This window comes from Cyanistes caeruleus, unplaced genomic scaffold, assembly GCF_971803275.1.
Source record: "Cyanistes caeruleus unplaced genomic scaffold, bCyaCae1.hap1.1 HAP1_SUPER_30, whole genome shotgun sequence".
In the NCBI taxonomy this organism is placed as follows: domain Eukaryota; kingdom Metazoa; phylum Chordata; class Aves; order Passeriformes; family Paridae; genus Cyanistes; species Cyanistes caeruleus.
In genome coordinates, this window is record NW_028256295.1 from 951,892 (window position 1) to 966,675 (window position 14,784).

Consider the following 14,784-nt stretch of genomic DNA (forward strand, 5'->3'; position numbering starts at 1 on the left):
TGGGCAGCTTTGGGCCCAGCTCTGAGCACGGCCAGCATGGCCTGGGCACCGCGGCTGGCTGGGACAAGGGGACAGGAGCCTTCAGCTGACGGGCGGTTTCTGCTTTCTCTCCTCGCAGCCGGGCTCTGCGGATGCTGAGGCTGCTCTGGGCTCTGCCAGGGCTCTGCTGGGCTCAGCACCGGGCCGGGATCAGCCAAAGAAGAAACGCTGTGACCTGCAGCAGAGACTTGAGCATTTTGGCAATGCAGCTCAAGTCTGCAGAGTGTCCACCTCCAAGGGAAAACATGACACCCCCCAAAAATTAAACTTGTTCCATAACTTCTGAAATGGAATCAATCTGGGATGACCCCAAATGACATTTTTCAGCTTGCTCAAGCTGTAGCTCAGCCCTTCTCTGAACAGTTCTCTCCCCCACCTGCCTTTTACTTCACAACTGCTCCCTCCTTTCCCCCAGTGAGTTCCCAGCCCATCACAGTCTCCATCACACTGCAGCCTTCCTTGATGCCCCTCACCACGAGGAAGGCCAAGCCCCAGTCTCAGGGACTCATCCTGTCACTGGCTGAAGAGCAGCAATGTCTGTGCCAGGGGCTGTTGGATGTCTCTGTATCCATGGACAGAAGGGTCTGTCTGTGCCAGGGGCTCTTGGATGTCTCTGTATCCATGGACAGAAGGGTCTGTCTGTGCCAGGGGCTCTTGGATGTCTCTGTATCCATGGACAGAAGGGTCTGTCCTTGCAAAGATTTCCATAATATCTTGGTACCCATGAGTATGGAATGAACACAGAGAGTGAAAGTGTCAGTCACGTTGTTTGCACACTCCTTCCTTTCCATCCAAGACACATCCATGCACACCCCCACGTACAGATACATTAAAAGGAGAGGGATGGATAGAGATTTCCCACAGAGCTCTAACTTTGGCAGAACTCACCTTGTAAGCCATGGCCAGGGCATTTTTTTCCCAGCTCTGTGTCAGTAGGTGTCCAAGAGCTGAAGGGAACAGCATTTAGAAGCAGTTTCAGGATTTCTAGGCAGGAAAGGGAGCTGACAACCATCCACCGAACTCACCATATTCGTCAGGATGGGCTGCTGGTTCTTTAGGAATATGGCACAGTGGAGACACGAGACTTGGGATAATCCCAGCTCTCTGTGGATCTGTGCAAAGGGGGAGCAGCAGAAACACCTTGTGTCTTCTTTGGGCACACAAGGTCCAAGGAGCTGGGGTGGCAGAGCGTGACCTGGGCTGGTGGCAGGTGAAGTCCCATTTCATGACATCCCGGAGTGGCACAGGACAAAGCTCCAAGCACCCACAGCCCCACTGAGGAAGTCCTTGGAGTGCTGCACATCCCATAGGAAAAGCTGCATTCCCTCAGTCCATTGGGATTTATCACTTCCATTTGCAACACTTTAGGTCCAAGTTTCAAACTGCAAAATTTTGACACTCAAGACACAGTCATGAAGAACATGTATTTCAATTTCCTATTCCTTTAACTGCAGTGTAAAATATCTTGATATTGGAAAACATCCATCAAATCTGTCAAGGAAGGCAGCTAATGGATCCTTTCCACTAGCACGTGTACAAACTAAGGAACTAAAATCAAAGCTGAGTTCTCTTTTTCAAAAGATCAGTTACCTCTTTCTTACTCCAGAGTTATAGAACATTTTTCACTACACATTTGGGGCAATTTTTATCTTACTTTTTTTTCTGGTGTTTTTTTTTGTTTTGTTTTGTTTTTTGTTTCTTGTTATTATGTTTTGGGTTTTTTTATACATAAAACAAGTCCTAGAAAAGGCACGTCCTTTGCTCCTGGTTCCCGTGTGGAGCAGCTCCCTTCCCGCTGGCTGAGCTGCTCAGGCAGAGCCCGGCAGCTCCTGGCCCTGCAGGGCTGAGGCTTTTCCCCGTTGCTGGGCACAGACTGATGGAGCAGCAGTGCTGAACACGGGCACACGCAGAGGGAGCAGAGCAGCTGCCTTTGCCCACCTGGAGCTCCAAGGCCAAACTCTGAGCAGGCACGGCTGCAAGAGACTCGCAGGCTCCCTGTTGGCTCTGCTGCCCCACTTGTGCCCGGCCCAGCTCTGCGGGAGGCAGAGGGAGAACAAGGGGCAGCTCCCTCCCAGCCCCAGCCCAGGGACCCCTCCAGCCCCGGGCCTTGGGCCACTGTCAGCACCCGCTGCTCCAGCCACGGCTTCTGCTGGCACTGACAGCAACAACCAAACTGGGGCTGGTCCCCAGGGAGCAGCAGCAGTGCCTGCATCTGATCCCTCAGCCTGGGGCAGCCCCCTGGGGGAACAGAGGGCACAGCAAGAGGGACAAAACCAGGCAGGGGCAGAGACTGGGAAGAGCCAGAGCTGGGAGCAGCAACAGCTGCTTCATTGCACTCCTGGAGAAAGCTCTTGGCTGGCTCAAAGCACTGAAAGGTGTGAAAGGCAGAGAGGAGGCCACACCAAACAATGCTCCTGTTTCCACACCCTCCTGTAATAAATGGAAATGATTTGTGCTAACTAAATTGTAACTATTTGGAAAGTTTTTATTAGAAGCAATCAAGGGAATTGGTGTTACAAGGCAGATGAACCCCCTCTACAGATGTTACATGTTAAAATTAAGATACAGGATATAGTTTTGAGATAAGGAATGCCCTAAGACAAAATCAACCTTGTGATGGATTGTCCTAGTTTAGGGCAAATCAGGAAGGAAAACTCCAAATGGGGATCTCCACAGGGAAATGCCCCTCCCCACCAACGGGTCCGGGAAAAGGGAAAAGAAAAAAAAAAAAAAATTCCGTGGAGAGAAGTGGAAAAAGCTGTTTATTTAACAGAAAATTGAGTAATATTAAATAATAAAATTATTAAATAATAAAACCTCTTGCTGTTCGATGGGATGGTAAGTCTAGGAAGAAAGGTCTTTTTTCATGTGGTGCAGCTCGGCTCGCTCAGGTTCTTATCAGTCCCTCTGGCGCTGGAAAAGTGCCGAGGCCCAGGCCCCGGTGGGCCACAGGCGTGAGCTCCCGGGGTTTGGCTGGGTGTTCAGTCCAGAGCAGGCTTGCACAGATCCAAGAAAATTGAAAAAAACAAGGGTCCAGGGAACTCCTCTGCCTCAGCTAGCTAAAACTAACTAAAAGCCAGAGAGAAGCTCTGTCCCGCTGTCTGTCCGTGCTGCAGACACCACAGTCCAGGAGCGGGGTGTGTGGGAGTGATGTTTTCCTTAACACACTGCGCGCTTCTTCTTTCCCCTCTCTTGCTTTCAAAGACAGTCTTAAAGGTGCAGGACTTAATATATAACATAAACCAGACGATTGGGGATACCAGTATCATAAAGTCACCCCAGGACATTCCACCCCTTATCCCCATATCGTCAACTTATTATCAAAATCAATATATATATATATATATATTTTAACCCTACAACACATACATTATATACAGACAAGGGCATTTATTCATAATCTTCACCCAACCATCAGATCTCCCTGAGGTACACATTGTGTTGTTCCATCTTTCCTCATTATCCACCATGTGCAACCCGGTCCTTGAGCAAAAACAACTCCACGAATGGGTTTGTCTGTACTCGAAGTAGAATTGATCCAAACTGTCTTTCCTAACAAACCTCTGAGATGTACTGCTGGGACCTTGTCTCCATCTACTTTATGCAGGGGCTCGGATTGGGCTGAGCCTGCTCGATTGGTGGAACCTCGGGTGTTAACTATCCAGGTGGCCTTTGCTAGATGCTGCTCCCAATTTTTGAAAGATCCCCCACCCAACGCTTTCAAGGTAGTCTTTAACAGTCCATTGTACCTCTCCACTTTTCCTGCAGCAGGTGCATGGTAAGGGATATGGTACACCCACTCAATGCCATGTTCCCTAGCCCAGCTGTTTATAAGGCTGTTCTTGAAATGAGTCCCATTGTCTGACTCAATCCTCTCAGGGGTACCATGCCTCCAAAGGACCTGCTTTTCAAGTCCCAGGATGGTGTTACGTGCTGTAGCATGAGGCACAGGGTAGGTTTCCAACCATCCAGTGGTGGCTTCTACCATTGTGAGCACGTAGCGCTTGCCTTGGCGGGTTTGGGGCAGTGTGATGTAGTCAATCTGCCAGGCTTCCCCATATCTATATTTGGACCAACGCCCACCGTACCATAGCGGCTTCAACCGCTTGGCCTGTTTGATTGTGGCATACGTCTCACAGTCATGGATAACCTGAGAAATACTGTCCATGGTTAGATCCACCCCTCGGTCTCGTGCCCACTTATAGGTGGCATCTCTACCCTGATGGCCTGAGGCGTCATGGGCCCATCGAGCTAGGAACAACTCTCCCTTGTGTTGCCAATCTAAGTCTATCTTTGACACCTCTATCTTTGCAGCCTGATCCACCTGCTCATTGTTTAGGTGCTCTTCATTAGCCCTGCTCTTGGGGACATGGGCATCTACATGACGGACCCTCACAGACAGTTTCTCTACCCTGGTGGCGATGTCTTTCCATTCATCAGCAGCCCAGATTGGTTTTCCTCTGCGTTGCCAGTTGGCCCTTTTCCACCTTTCCAGCCATCCCCACAGAGCATTGGCTACCATCCATGAATCCGTGTAGAGGTAGAGCTTTGGCCACTTCTCTCTTTCAGCAATGTCCAGGGCCAGTTGAACAGCTTTGAGTTCAGCAAGTTGGCTTGATCCACCTTCTCCTTCAGTGGCCTCTGCGACCTGTCGTGTGGGGCTCCATACGGCTGCTTTCCACTTCCGGTTCATCCCTACGACCCGACAGGAACCATCAGTAAACAGAGCGTAGCGTGTTTCTTCTGCTGGCAGTTGGTTGTACGGTGGAGCTTCTTCAGCCCGTGTCACTTGTTCCTGCTCCTCTTCATCAGTGAGACCAAAGTTTTCGCCTTCTGGCCAGTTTGTAATTAGCTCCAAAATCCCAGGGCGATTTGGGTTTCCAATACGGGCGCGCTGCGTGATGAGGGCGATCCACTTGCTCCATGTAGCGTCAGTGGCGTGGTGGGTAGCAGGAACCTTTCCTTTAAACATCCACCCCAGCACTGGTAGTCGGGGTGCCAGGAGGAGTTGTGCTTCTGTGCCAATCACTTCTGAGGCGGCTTGAACTCCTTCATAGGCTGCTAAAATTTCCTTCTCTGTGGGAGTGTAGTTGGCTTCAGACCCTCTGTAACTTCGGCTCCAGAATCCCAGTGGTCGGCCTCGAGTCTCCCCAGGCACTTTCTGCCAAAGGCTCCAGGACAGACCGTGGCTCCCGGCTGCAGAGTAGAGCACGTTCTTCACATCTGGTTCTGTTCTGACTGGGCCAAGGGCTACTGCATGAGCGATCTCCTGTTTGATCTGAGTAAAGGCTTGTTGTTGTTCAGGGCCCCACTGGAAAGTGTTCTTTTTGCGGGTGACCAGGTAAAGAGGGCTCACAATCTGGCTGTACTCAGGAATGTGCATCCTCCAAAAACCTATTGCACCTAGGAAAGCCTGCGTTTCCTTCTTGCTAGTGGGTGGAGACATTGCTGTGATCTTATTGACGACCTCAGTGGGAATCTGACGCCGTCCATCTTGCCACTTTACCCCCAGGAACTGAATCTCACGAGCTGGTCCCTTAACTTTGCTCTTCTTGATGGCAAAACCGGCTTTCAGGAGAACCTGGATGATTTTCTCTCCTTTCTCAAAGACCTCTTCAGCTGTTTTTCCCCAAACAATGATGTCATCAATGTACTGCAGATGTTCTGGAGCCTCACCCTTTTCCAGGGCAGCCTGGATCAGTCCATGGCAAATGGTGGGGCTGTGCTTCCACCCCTGGGGCAGTCGGTTCCAGGTGTACTGCACTCCCCTCCACGTGAAGGCAAACTGAGGCCTGCATTCTGCTGCCAGGGGAATGGAGAAAAATGCATTGGCAATGTCAATAGTGGCGTACCACTTCGCTGCCTTGGACTCCAGCTCGTACTGGAGCTCCAACATATCCGGCACAGCAGCGCTCAGAGGTGGAGTCACTTCATTCAATGCACGATAGTCCACAGTCAATCTCCATTCTCCTGCAGATTTACGCACAGGCCAGATGGGGCTGTTGAAGGGTGAGTGGGTTTTGCTGACCACCCCTTGGCTCTCCAGTTCTCGGATCATCTTGTGGATGGGGATCACAGCATCTCGATTTGTCCTATACTGCCGGCGGTGCACCGTCGAGGTGGCAATTGGTACTCGCTGTTCTTCCACCTTCAGGAGTCCTACTACAGATGGGTTCTCTGACAGTCCAAGCAAAGTGTTCAATTGCTTGATGCTCTCTGTCTCTATAGCTGCTATCCCAAATGCCCACCTAAGCCCCTTTGGGTCCTTAAAATACCCGCTTCGGAGGTAGTCTATGCCTAAAATGCAGGGGGCCTCTGGGCCAGTCACAATGGGGTGCTTCTTCCACTCATTTCCAGTCAGGCTCACATCAGCTTCCACTAAAGTAAAGTCCTGTGATCCCCCTGTCACACCAGCAATAGAAACAGATTCTGCCCCTACATATCTTGATGGGATTAGGGTACACTGTGCACCAGTGTCAACCAAGGCCTCATATTTTCGTGGTTCTGATGTGCCAGGCCAACGAATCCACACAGTCCAAAAGACACGGTTTTCCCTAGCCTCTACCTGGCTAGAGGCAGGGCCCCTCTAAACTTGGTTATCATCATACTTGTCAGTTTGACTACAGGCTACTGGAGCGGCTTTCTTTTTGGTGGAGTATTCCCCCTGAGTCTTGCTGTCTTTCAGTTCAAGCATCCGTTTTGCCAGAGCAGCAGTAGATTTACCATCCCATCTTTTCATGTTTTCTCCACAGTCACGTAGGAAAAACCACAGCTCAGCTCGTAGCTTTTTCTCTCTATCTGGGGAATTTCTGCGTTGAGTACCAGGGCTCCTGGTCTGTACTGCTGAGACTGGAAGAAGGTCTTCCCTGAGTTTCTTGAGAGTCTCCTCTATTTTGTCGTGGAAGTTTTGCATACGTGTTTCTATAGCTGCAATTGTTGCCTGCATGGGGCCATGCACGGTATCTGCATATGCTCGAAGCTTCTTCGCCATATCCAGCACAGTCTCTTCTCGGTCATCCCGCTTCATTGTTGCTAAAGCAGAAGCGTATTCTTGTGGCCCAAGTCGAACAAGTTTTCGCCACATCACAGATGTGCATGGCACCAAGTCTGGATTTCTAGTACCTAAGTCACTCACAAAGACAATCTCTACTATTGCCATTTCTCTCAAGCGCTGAATCCCTTGTTCTATGGTTTTCCAACGAGTTTGCTGTATATAGAGATCGTCTGCACACAGATATCATTGTGCCACACTTCTCAGGACCCGTTCCAGAGACTATAAGGGTCAGCCCCCCTCATCATCTCCTGGTCAATAACCGGATCGTGTGACAGGGATCCCAGATGCCTCGCTTCAGTGCCATCCAGAACTGTAGCCTCTCCTGCAGCATCCCACAGACGGACTAACCAACTAATTATAGATTCATCAGGTCGTCGAGTGTAATCTTTTCTCAGGCCACGAAGGTCCTTCAGGGAGAAAGGTTCACCAGTGCCTTCTGATTTTGTGTCAGTTGCTGGTCTTGAGGGTCCTTCCCCCGCATCACCATTATCATCATCTACTGGCCGATCGGTTTTGGTTTTGAATTTCATGCCTCTCGTGGCAGGAGCAACAGACACTGGCTTAGGCTCACTGTCTGGTTTGGCTGCTGGCTTAGGCTCACTGTCTGGTTTGGCTGCTGGCTTAGGCTCACTGTCTGGTTTAGCCTGAGTCACTGGGGTAGCTGCTGATTTATCTGCCTGCCCTACAGTATCTAGCACCGTGCGATAAGCATACGCTAGGGCCCAGCTTATTGCAATGATATTTTTCTTTTTAGAATCATCACAGCAATTCTCTTCCAGATATTTCCCTACTTCATCTGGGTTCTGAATTTGTTCACGTGAAAATTCCCAGGCTGGGGGATCAGAAAATTCCTTCAGAGTTCGGCCAATTCTCTCCCACTCTCTACACCACTCAGGATTTCCCACACCTGAGTCTACTTCTGGGGCAGGGGTCTCATTGGCTCTTCTGGATATCTCAGCCCTCATCCTATAGAAGCCGCAGACTATATAGAGGAAGCTTAACAGCTGAGCCAGCTGTACTACCAGGAAAGTGGTATCCTTAACACTCAGGGGAAACTGGGTATTCTCAAAGAGGGACATAACAGATTCAAAGGAGAAGAAGGAAAGAAAAGGCTGAAACGCCTCATCCCCTGGTCTTCCTCTAACAAACTGGGTGCAATTACCAATAAACTCCCAAAATGTGCCACTAGGACTGGGAGGCAGGGTCGGGCGAAGAAACCATGAGCCAAACATACCTGACAGAAACTTCAGTAGTTCTATAAACTTACTATAAATCAGTATCACCGAGCCCAGCACAATAACCATTCTAATTCGTTCCCCTCTACTGTGAAAGAGGGCAAAGACAGGTATTAAAACCTCAAAAACTTTTAGGGACCAGGTCCACATGAAGGCCTCCACCCCAAGAGACATTATGTATCCAAACAACATGACTACAGACTGCTTTATCCCAATACAGAATAAATACAACCAACAATCAGTACAGGTTTTTCCACTTTCTCTTGCCCCACGTTCGGGCGCCAAAAACTGTATTTGTCCTAGTTTAGGGCAAATCAGGAAGGAAAACTCCAAATGGGGATCTCCACAGGGAAATGCCCCTCCCCACCAACGGGTCCGGGAAAAGGGAAAAGAAAAAAAAAAAAAAATTCCGTGGAGAGAAGTGGAAAAAGCTGTTTATTTAACAGAAAATTGAGTAATATTAAATAATAAAATTATTAAATAATAAAACCTCTTGCTGTTCGATGGGATGGTAAGTCTAGGAAGAAAGGTCTTTTTTCATGTGGTGCAGCTCGGCTCGCTCAGGTTCTTATCAGTCCCTCTGGCGCTGGAAAAGTGCCGAGGCCCAGGCCCCGGTGGGCCACAGGCGTGAGCTCCCGGGGTTTGGCTGGGTGTTCAGTCCAGAGCAGGCTTGCACAGATCCAAGAAAATTGAAAAAAACAAGGGTCCAGGGAACTCCTCTGCCTCAGCTAGCTAAAACTAACTAAAAGTCAGAGAGAAGCTCTGTCCCGCTGTCTGTCCGTGCTGCAGACACCACAGTCCAGGAGCGGGGTGTGTGGGAGTGATGTTTTCCTTAACACACTGCGCGCTTCTTCTTTCCCCTCTCTTGCTTTCAAAGACAGTCTTAAAGGTGCAGGACTTAATATATAACATAAACCAGACGATTGGGGATACCAGTATCATAAAGTCACCCCAGGACATGGATAAAGTTGGAATGATTTTAGGTAGAGGGCCTGAAAATTATAAAATATAAGGCTAATTAGTGGAGCACAATGCTTACTTACATAACACAACACTTAGTATGCACACACAGCCTGTAAGGTTATCCAGAGGACAACAAGGATGAGTGTAAGCCTTTGTCCAAAATACCAACGAAAGAAGACATAAGAACACCTAGCAACAAGTGAAGCATGCACCATGAAGAACAGTGATGTAAAATTATAGAATCAGAAATTGGAGGAGACTCAGGAGTAACATGAATGAATATATATGAGCATAGAGTATATAAGTTTAGTTTGAATTGCTTTCTTTTGTATAGAAGGTGAGGTGAGAAGCCCTCTCCGTACCTCTGTCAGTTTTGCTCATGCTTTAATCATATATATTGGCAAGCTATATTCATATATATTCATACATATGAATATTGAATAGTGAATTTAGTGAATATGAATATATTCACTAAATGGTACTCTTTTACTAAATTGTATTCCTTCTATATCAAATTGCTCTTCAATCCACTAAATTGTATTCTTGCATTCAATTCACTAAATTGTATCATCTTTTTTCTTGTTATTAAACTGCTGTTAACCCAATAACCCTAGCTGTCCAAATTTCAATTTCATTTATGACACTGCCCTTGGGTGAGTTACAGCCACAGCAAGAGGGAGGAGGAGATGATCCCACCCATGGCTGCTGCTGGCTCCAGACATTTGCTGAGATAAAGCTGAGCCAGAGCTTCAGCATCTCTCCCAAAATCACAGAATCACAGAATGCCTTGGCTTGGAAGAGACCTTAAAGTTCATTTCATTCCACCCCCTGCCATGGCAGGGACACCTTCCACTATCCCAGGCTGCTCCAAGCCCCATCCATCCTGGCCTTGGACACTTCCAGGGATCCAGGGGCAGCCACAGCTTCTGTGGGCAAGCTCTGATCTCTGCCCAGGTGAGCAGGGACAGGAGCCGAGGGAACGGCTGGAGCTGGGCCAGGGCAGGGCTGGGCTGGAGATGAGCAAAAGCTTCTTCCCCCCCAGGGGGCTGGGGCAGTGCCCAGGCTCCCCAGGGAATGGGCACGGCCCCGAGGCTGCCGCAGCTCCAGGAGCCTTTGGCCAGCGCTGCCAGGGATGCACAGGCTGCGATTGTTGGGGTGTCTGTGCAGGGCCGGGGGCTGCACTCCATGATCCCAATGGGTCCCAGATGCCAGCTCAGCCCCTTGTGCAACTCTCAGCCTTTGGCTCAGCCTTTGTGTCCCCTGGAGGCGCTGGCAGAGCTGGTGGGGTGGGGCAGGAGCGGGGCAGCCCCAGCGTTCCCCTGGCAGTGACAGCACAGCCGGGCCAGCAGCCCCAGCGTTCCCCTGGCAGTGCCAGCACAGCCGGGCCAGCAGCCCCAGCGTTCCCCTGGCAGTGACAGCACAGCCGGGCCAGCAGCCCCAGCGTTCCCCTGGCAGTGCCAGCACAGCCGGGCCAGCAGCCCCAGCGTTCCCCTGGCAGTGACAGCACAGCCGGGCCAGCAGCCCCAGCGTTCCCCTGGCAGTGCCAGCACAGCCGGGCCAGCAGCCCCAGCGTTCCCCTGGCAGTGACAGCACAGCCGGGCCAGCAGCCCCAGCGTTCCCCTGGCAGTGACAGCACAGCCGGGCCAGCAGCCCCAGCGTTCCCTCCCTGGAGACGCTCCAAGGGAAGCGGCCAGAGCCGCGTCCAGTCAGCGGAACTGAGCGGCCACTGAGCACCCCCGGCCTGGGCTGCTGTGGATTCCTCTGCACACAGCTCGGGGAAGGTGCCCTTGGCCACCCCCACAGTGCCACAGACAAGTGTCACACACAGTTACACAGCTCTGCCCACAGCTCACAGGGGCAGTTAATTTAAAAAAACAAACAAGCACAGCACCGGGAAGGTCTTTGTGCACCGAGGCTTTGCTGCAGCCAAGGAAAGCTCCTGGCTCAGGGTCACCTTTCCTGCTCGGCCAGAGCCCCGAGTGCCCCAGCAGCAGCAGCAGCAGCAGCAGAGAATGGCAGCATTGCCACGGGCTGGCTCAGGAAGGGGAGATTTCCCCCTGGAGAGAGGCTCCTCTGCCAGGTTTTGCATTCAGGCAGCTGCAGATCCCTCAGCTCTGGTTGCACAGCAGCTGGAAATGCAAGTGCAGGAGCTCTGTTCATGGCCAGCCCCAGCGGGTGACAGCAAGGCCAGGGCCCTGGCAGTGGGACATTTGCAGGGAGCGGCTGCAGCAAGCGCTGGGGGCTGGAAGTGTGTGCAGAAAACAGCCCGGGGGTCTCCGGCCCGAGGCCAAAGGAACAAAGTTTCAGTTCTGGCCTCCGCAGGGAGCACCAAAATGGTTCCTTTGCAGGGCGAGGTTCCACTGGCGGGTGTTGCAGGGCCCCCAGAGGAGAGCCCAGGGTGTCCAAAGTGCCTGGGCTGGAGCAGCTTTCTGTCCCGCTCCGGGGGCATTCCCGCGGCCTTGGGATCCCTGGGAAGGCGCAGGAGAGGCTGGAAGCCGTCGGTTTGTGGGTTTGGGGTTTGGATTGTTTTTGTGGGGGGGTGATGGCCGGTTGTGATTTTGGTGTTTTGCGGGGCTGGGGGAATGTTTTTTTGTGAGCTGTGCCCAGCGGTTTGCAGCCCCGCGGGTGCGGGGAGCGCTGGCGCAGGCCCGGCCCGGGCGGGGCGGCCCCGGGCGGGCTGTGGGAGCCGGGAGCGGCCGGGCGGGCCCGGAGCCGCCGCCTCGGGCCGGGAGCCCCCCGGGCAGAGCTCTGTGCTCGGGGCCGAGGCCCGGGCAGCGCTGGGCGGCCCGTGGGCCCCCGGCACAGGCGGGTCCGTGTGGCCGGGCCGGCGCCGTGTCCGCAGCGGGCTCCGAGGGGAGCGGCCTGGGCCGGCCGTGGCCGTGCGGGGCCTGGCGGGGCTCGGGGGGCCGGGCCGGGCCGGGCAGAGGCTGAGGGAGAGCGGGACAAGCGCTGGCACAGAGGCCCCGGGCTCGCCGTGCCCCCCTGGCCACGCAGCCGGGCTCGGGGGCCGCCTGGCTCAGAGGCAGCTCCGGCTGCGGGGGTCCCCGGGGGTCTCTGGGGAGGGGGCGGCAATGGGGGCTGCCGGAGCTCTGTGCCCGGGGCTGGGCGCGGCTGCCGAGGGAGCGGAGCATGCAGGCTCCCCCCGTGCTGGGGCTTGCTCTGCCCGCCTCAGGGGCTGCATTGTCAGCCCAGAGCCGCGTGGGGATCGCCCGGATCAGCGGGGCTGGCAGGGAAAGCGGCAATGGGGGCAGCAGAAACGGGCAGTGCCAGAGCTGGGGGTGCTCCCGAAGCCTGCAGATGTTGGGAGCATGGACAAGGGGGCCCAGGGATACCCCAGGAGCCTGAACCAGGGAGCCCAAACAGTGCTGACCACGCAGGACTCCTGGGATGCCAAAGTGGTGAGGCCAGAGAAGGGGAACCTCCTGGCTTGCCAGGAGCCCCAGCAGACAGAGACGGGGAACAGCAATACGAACTTGACCCACAGCAATCCAGACAGGGGGGGCTTCCAGGAACCCACAGTGGAGGGACCAGAGAGGGTAAACGCATGGATGGGTGTTTTTGGTGAATCTTGACCATTTGTGTATTTTAGGGGACTGAATATTAGTGTTTTGGTGGTTTATATGGGCACCAGGTGCCCGGTGACTTCTAGGGATGGACTTGGAGAGTAGGAAACCCCTAACCCAAAGTGCTCATCCATTGCATTTTCTGAAACCAGGATTTCTGATTCCTAAACTTTGGCTGGATGGAGAAGGAGGCTGTGAGGAAGAGGAAGATGCTCCAGGACACCCAGGCAGGTGAGGAGGAAGTCAGTGCCCCTTTCCCCCTCTCTCCTGCTCCATCTCCCAGCCCAGCCTGGCCCCCGGCTGCAGGACAACCCCGCTGCCAACGCCGTCCTGCCGGGGACGCACTGGGGGGATCTCCTTCCCCTTCCCTCTGGCACGGAGGCAAATCCCATCCTCTCCTTGTCCTTCCTCCCCCAGACCAGGAGCTGAGGATGGAGAGCAGGGAGGACAAAAGTCTGCCGGAGAACCTCGTGGAAGAGGCAATTTTGAGCAGCTCCACAATGCAGGAATCCAACAGGGAGGAAAATCCCCAGAGATCTCACAGGAGGAGGGGCTCCAAACCCATCCCAGGGTGCTCTGAAGAGGAAAGACCCACCCTGTGCTGGGAAGGCGGCCGGAGATCCAGCCAGGGCTCTGAGCTGGTGGTCCATGAGCAGCTTCAGGATGGGGAGAAGCCCTACAAGTGCTTGGAGTGTGGGAAGAGCTTCAGCCAGAGCAACAGCCTGATCAGCCACCAGATGATCCACACTGGGGAATGGCCCTATCAGTGTGGGGAGTGTGGGAAGGGCTTCAGTTTCAACTCCCACCTCATCATCCACCAGCGCATCCACACTGGGGAGAGGCCCTATGAGTGTCCCGAGTGTGGGAAGAGGTTTCACAGCAGCTCCAGTCTTGTCCTGCACCAGCGGATTCACACGGATGAGAGGCCCTTCCGCTGCCCTGACTGTGGGGAGGGCTTCAAGCGAAACTCCCACCTCATCAGACACCGGCGCATCCACACTGGGGAGAGGCCCTACGAGTGTGGGGAATGTGGGAAGAGCTTCAGCCACAGATCCAACCTCAGTACCCACAAACACATCCACACTGGGGAGAGGCCTTACAAGTGTACCCAGTGTGGGAAGAGCTTCTCAGACAGGTCTAACTTTGGCAGACACCAACGGAGGCACCGGTAAGGGAAGCCCTGCAAGTGCCTCAAAATACAGGAAGAGCTTTGTGCACTGCTCCAGCTTCATCCGCCCATGGAGGATCCACGTTGGAAAGAGACCTGGTGATCCATGTTCCCTGGGATCCATGCTGGGAAGACACCTGTACCTTTTCCTGCCCATGGCAATGTCATGATGTGGGATCAAAGAATGTGAGACTGTGATCATGGTCCATTATATTCAATCCCATCTCAGGTCATTGCCAGGGGCAGGAAAAGGACTCCCTCTCTCTCACCAGAGAAGGGTGTCCTTTCTTGGCAGGAGGAAATACGTGTCCAGGAAGAGTCAGTTGGTGGTATTTTAGTTTTCCCTGTGAACGGTTTGTCTTATCCTTTCTGTTACCAAAATTGTTTCTGTGTCTGTTTGTTCCTTATCCTGTTGCTGTTCTCAATAAATTGTTCTTATCCCAGCCTGGGATATTTGCCTTTTGTGCTTTCCATGGGAGGTGGGAGGGAAGCGAGCAGCAGCGCGGTTTCAGCAGGAGCAGGAAATTGGGGAATGCCATTCCTGAAGCCCAGCCCGTGGAAACCGAGCATCCCAGCTGGTGCCAGGCCTGGTTGCCATGGCAGCAGCCTTGGGAGCGGGTCCCTGGCTGGGGGCTGCGGGAACCTCTTCCCTCTGGTGCCCAGGGCCAGGAGTGGAGGGAGCGGCTGGAGCTGAGGCGGGCAGGTTTAGGCTGGATGTGAGGAAAAGGTTTTTCCCGCGAGGCTGCTGGGGCACTGAACAGG

General features: G+C 53.2%; 2 protein-coding genes across 2 annotated transcripts in view; both read left to right on the top strand.

Annotated features, from left to right (window-relative positions):
* The window catches only part of LOC147645241 (uncharacterized), a 234,263-nt gene that overhangs the window by 53,364 nt on the left and 166,115 nt on the right, over positions 1-14,784 (top strand). The gene's annotated exons all lie outside the window — the stretch shown is intronic.
* Positions 1-14,784, top strand: part of LOC147645242 (uncharacterized) — a 120,260-nt gene that overhangs the window by 35,577 nt on the left and 69,899 nt on the right. The window contains 1 exon segment of the mRNA XM_086874757.1: positions 13,517-13,989. Coding sequence (XP_086730883.1) covers positions 13,517-13,989 — 473 coding nt within the window.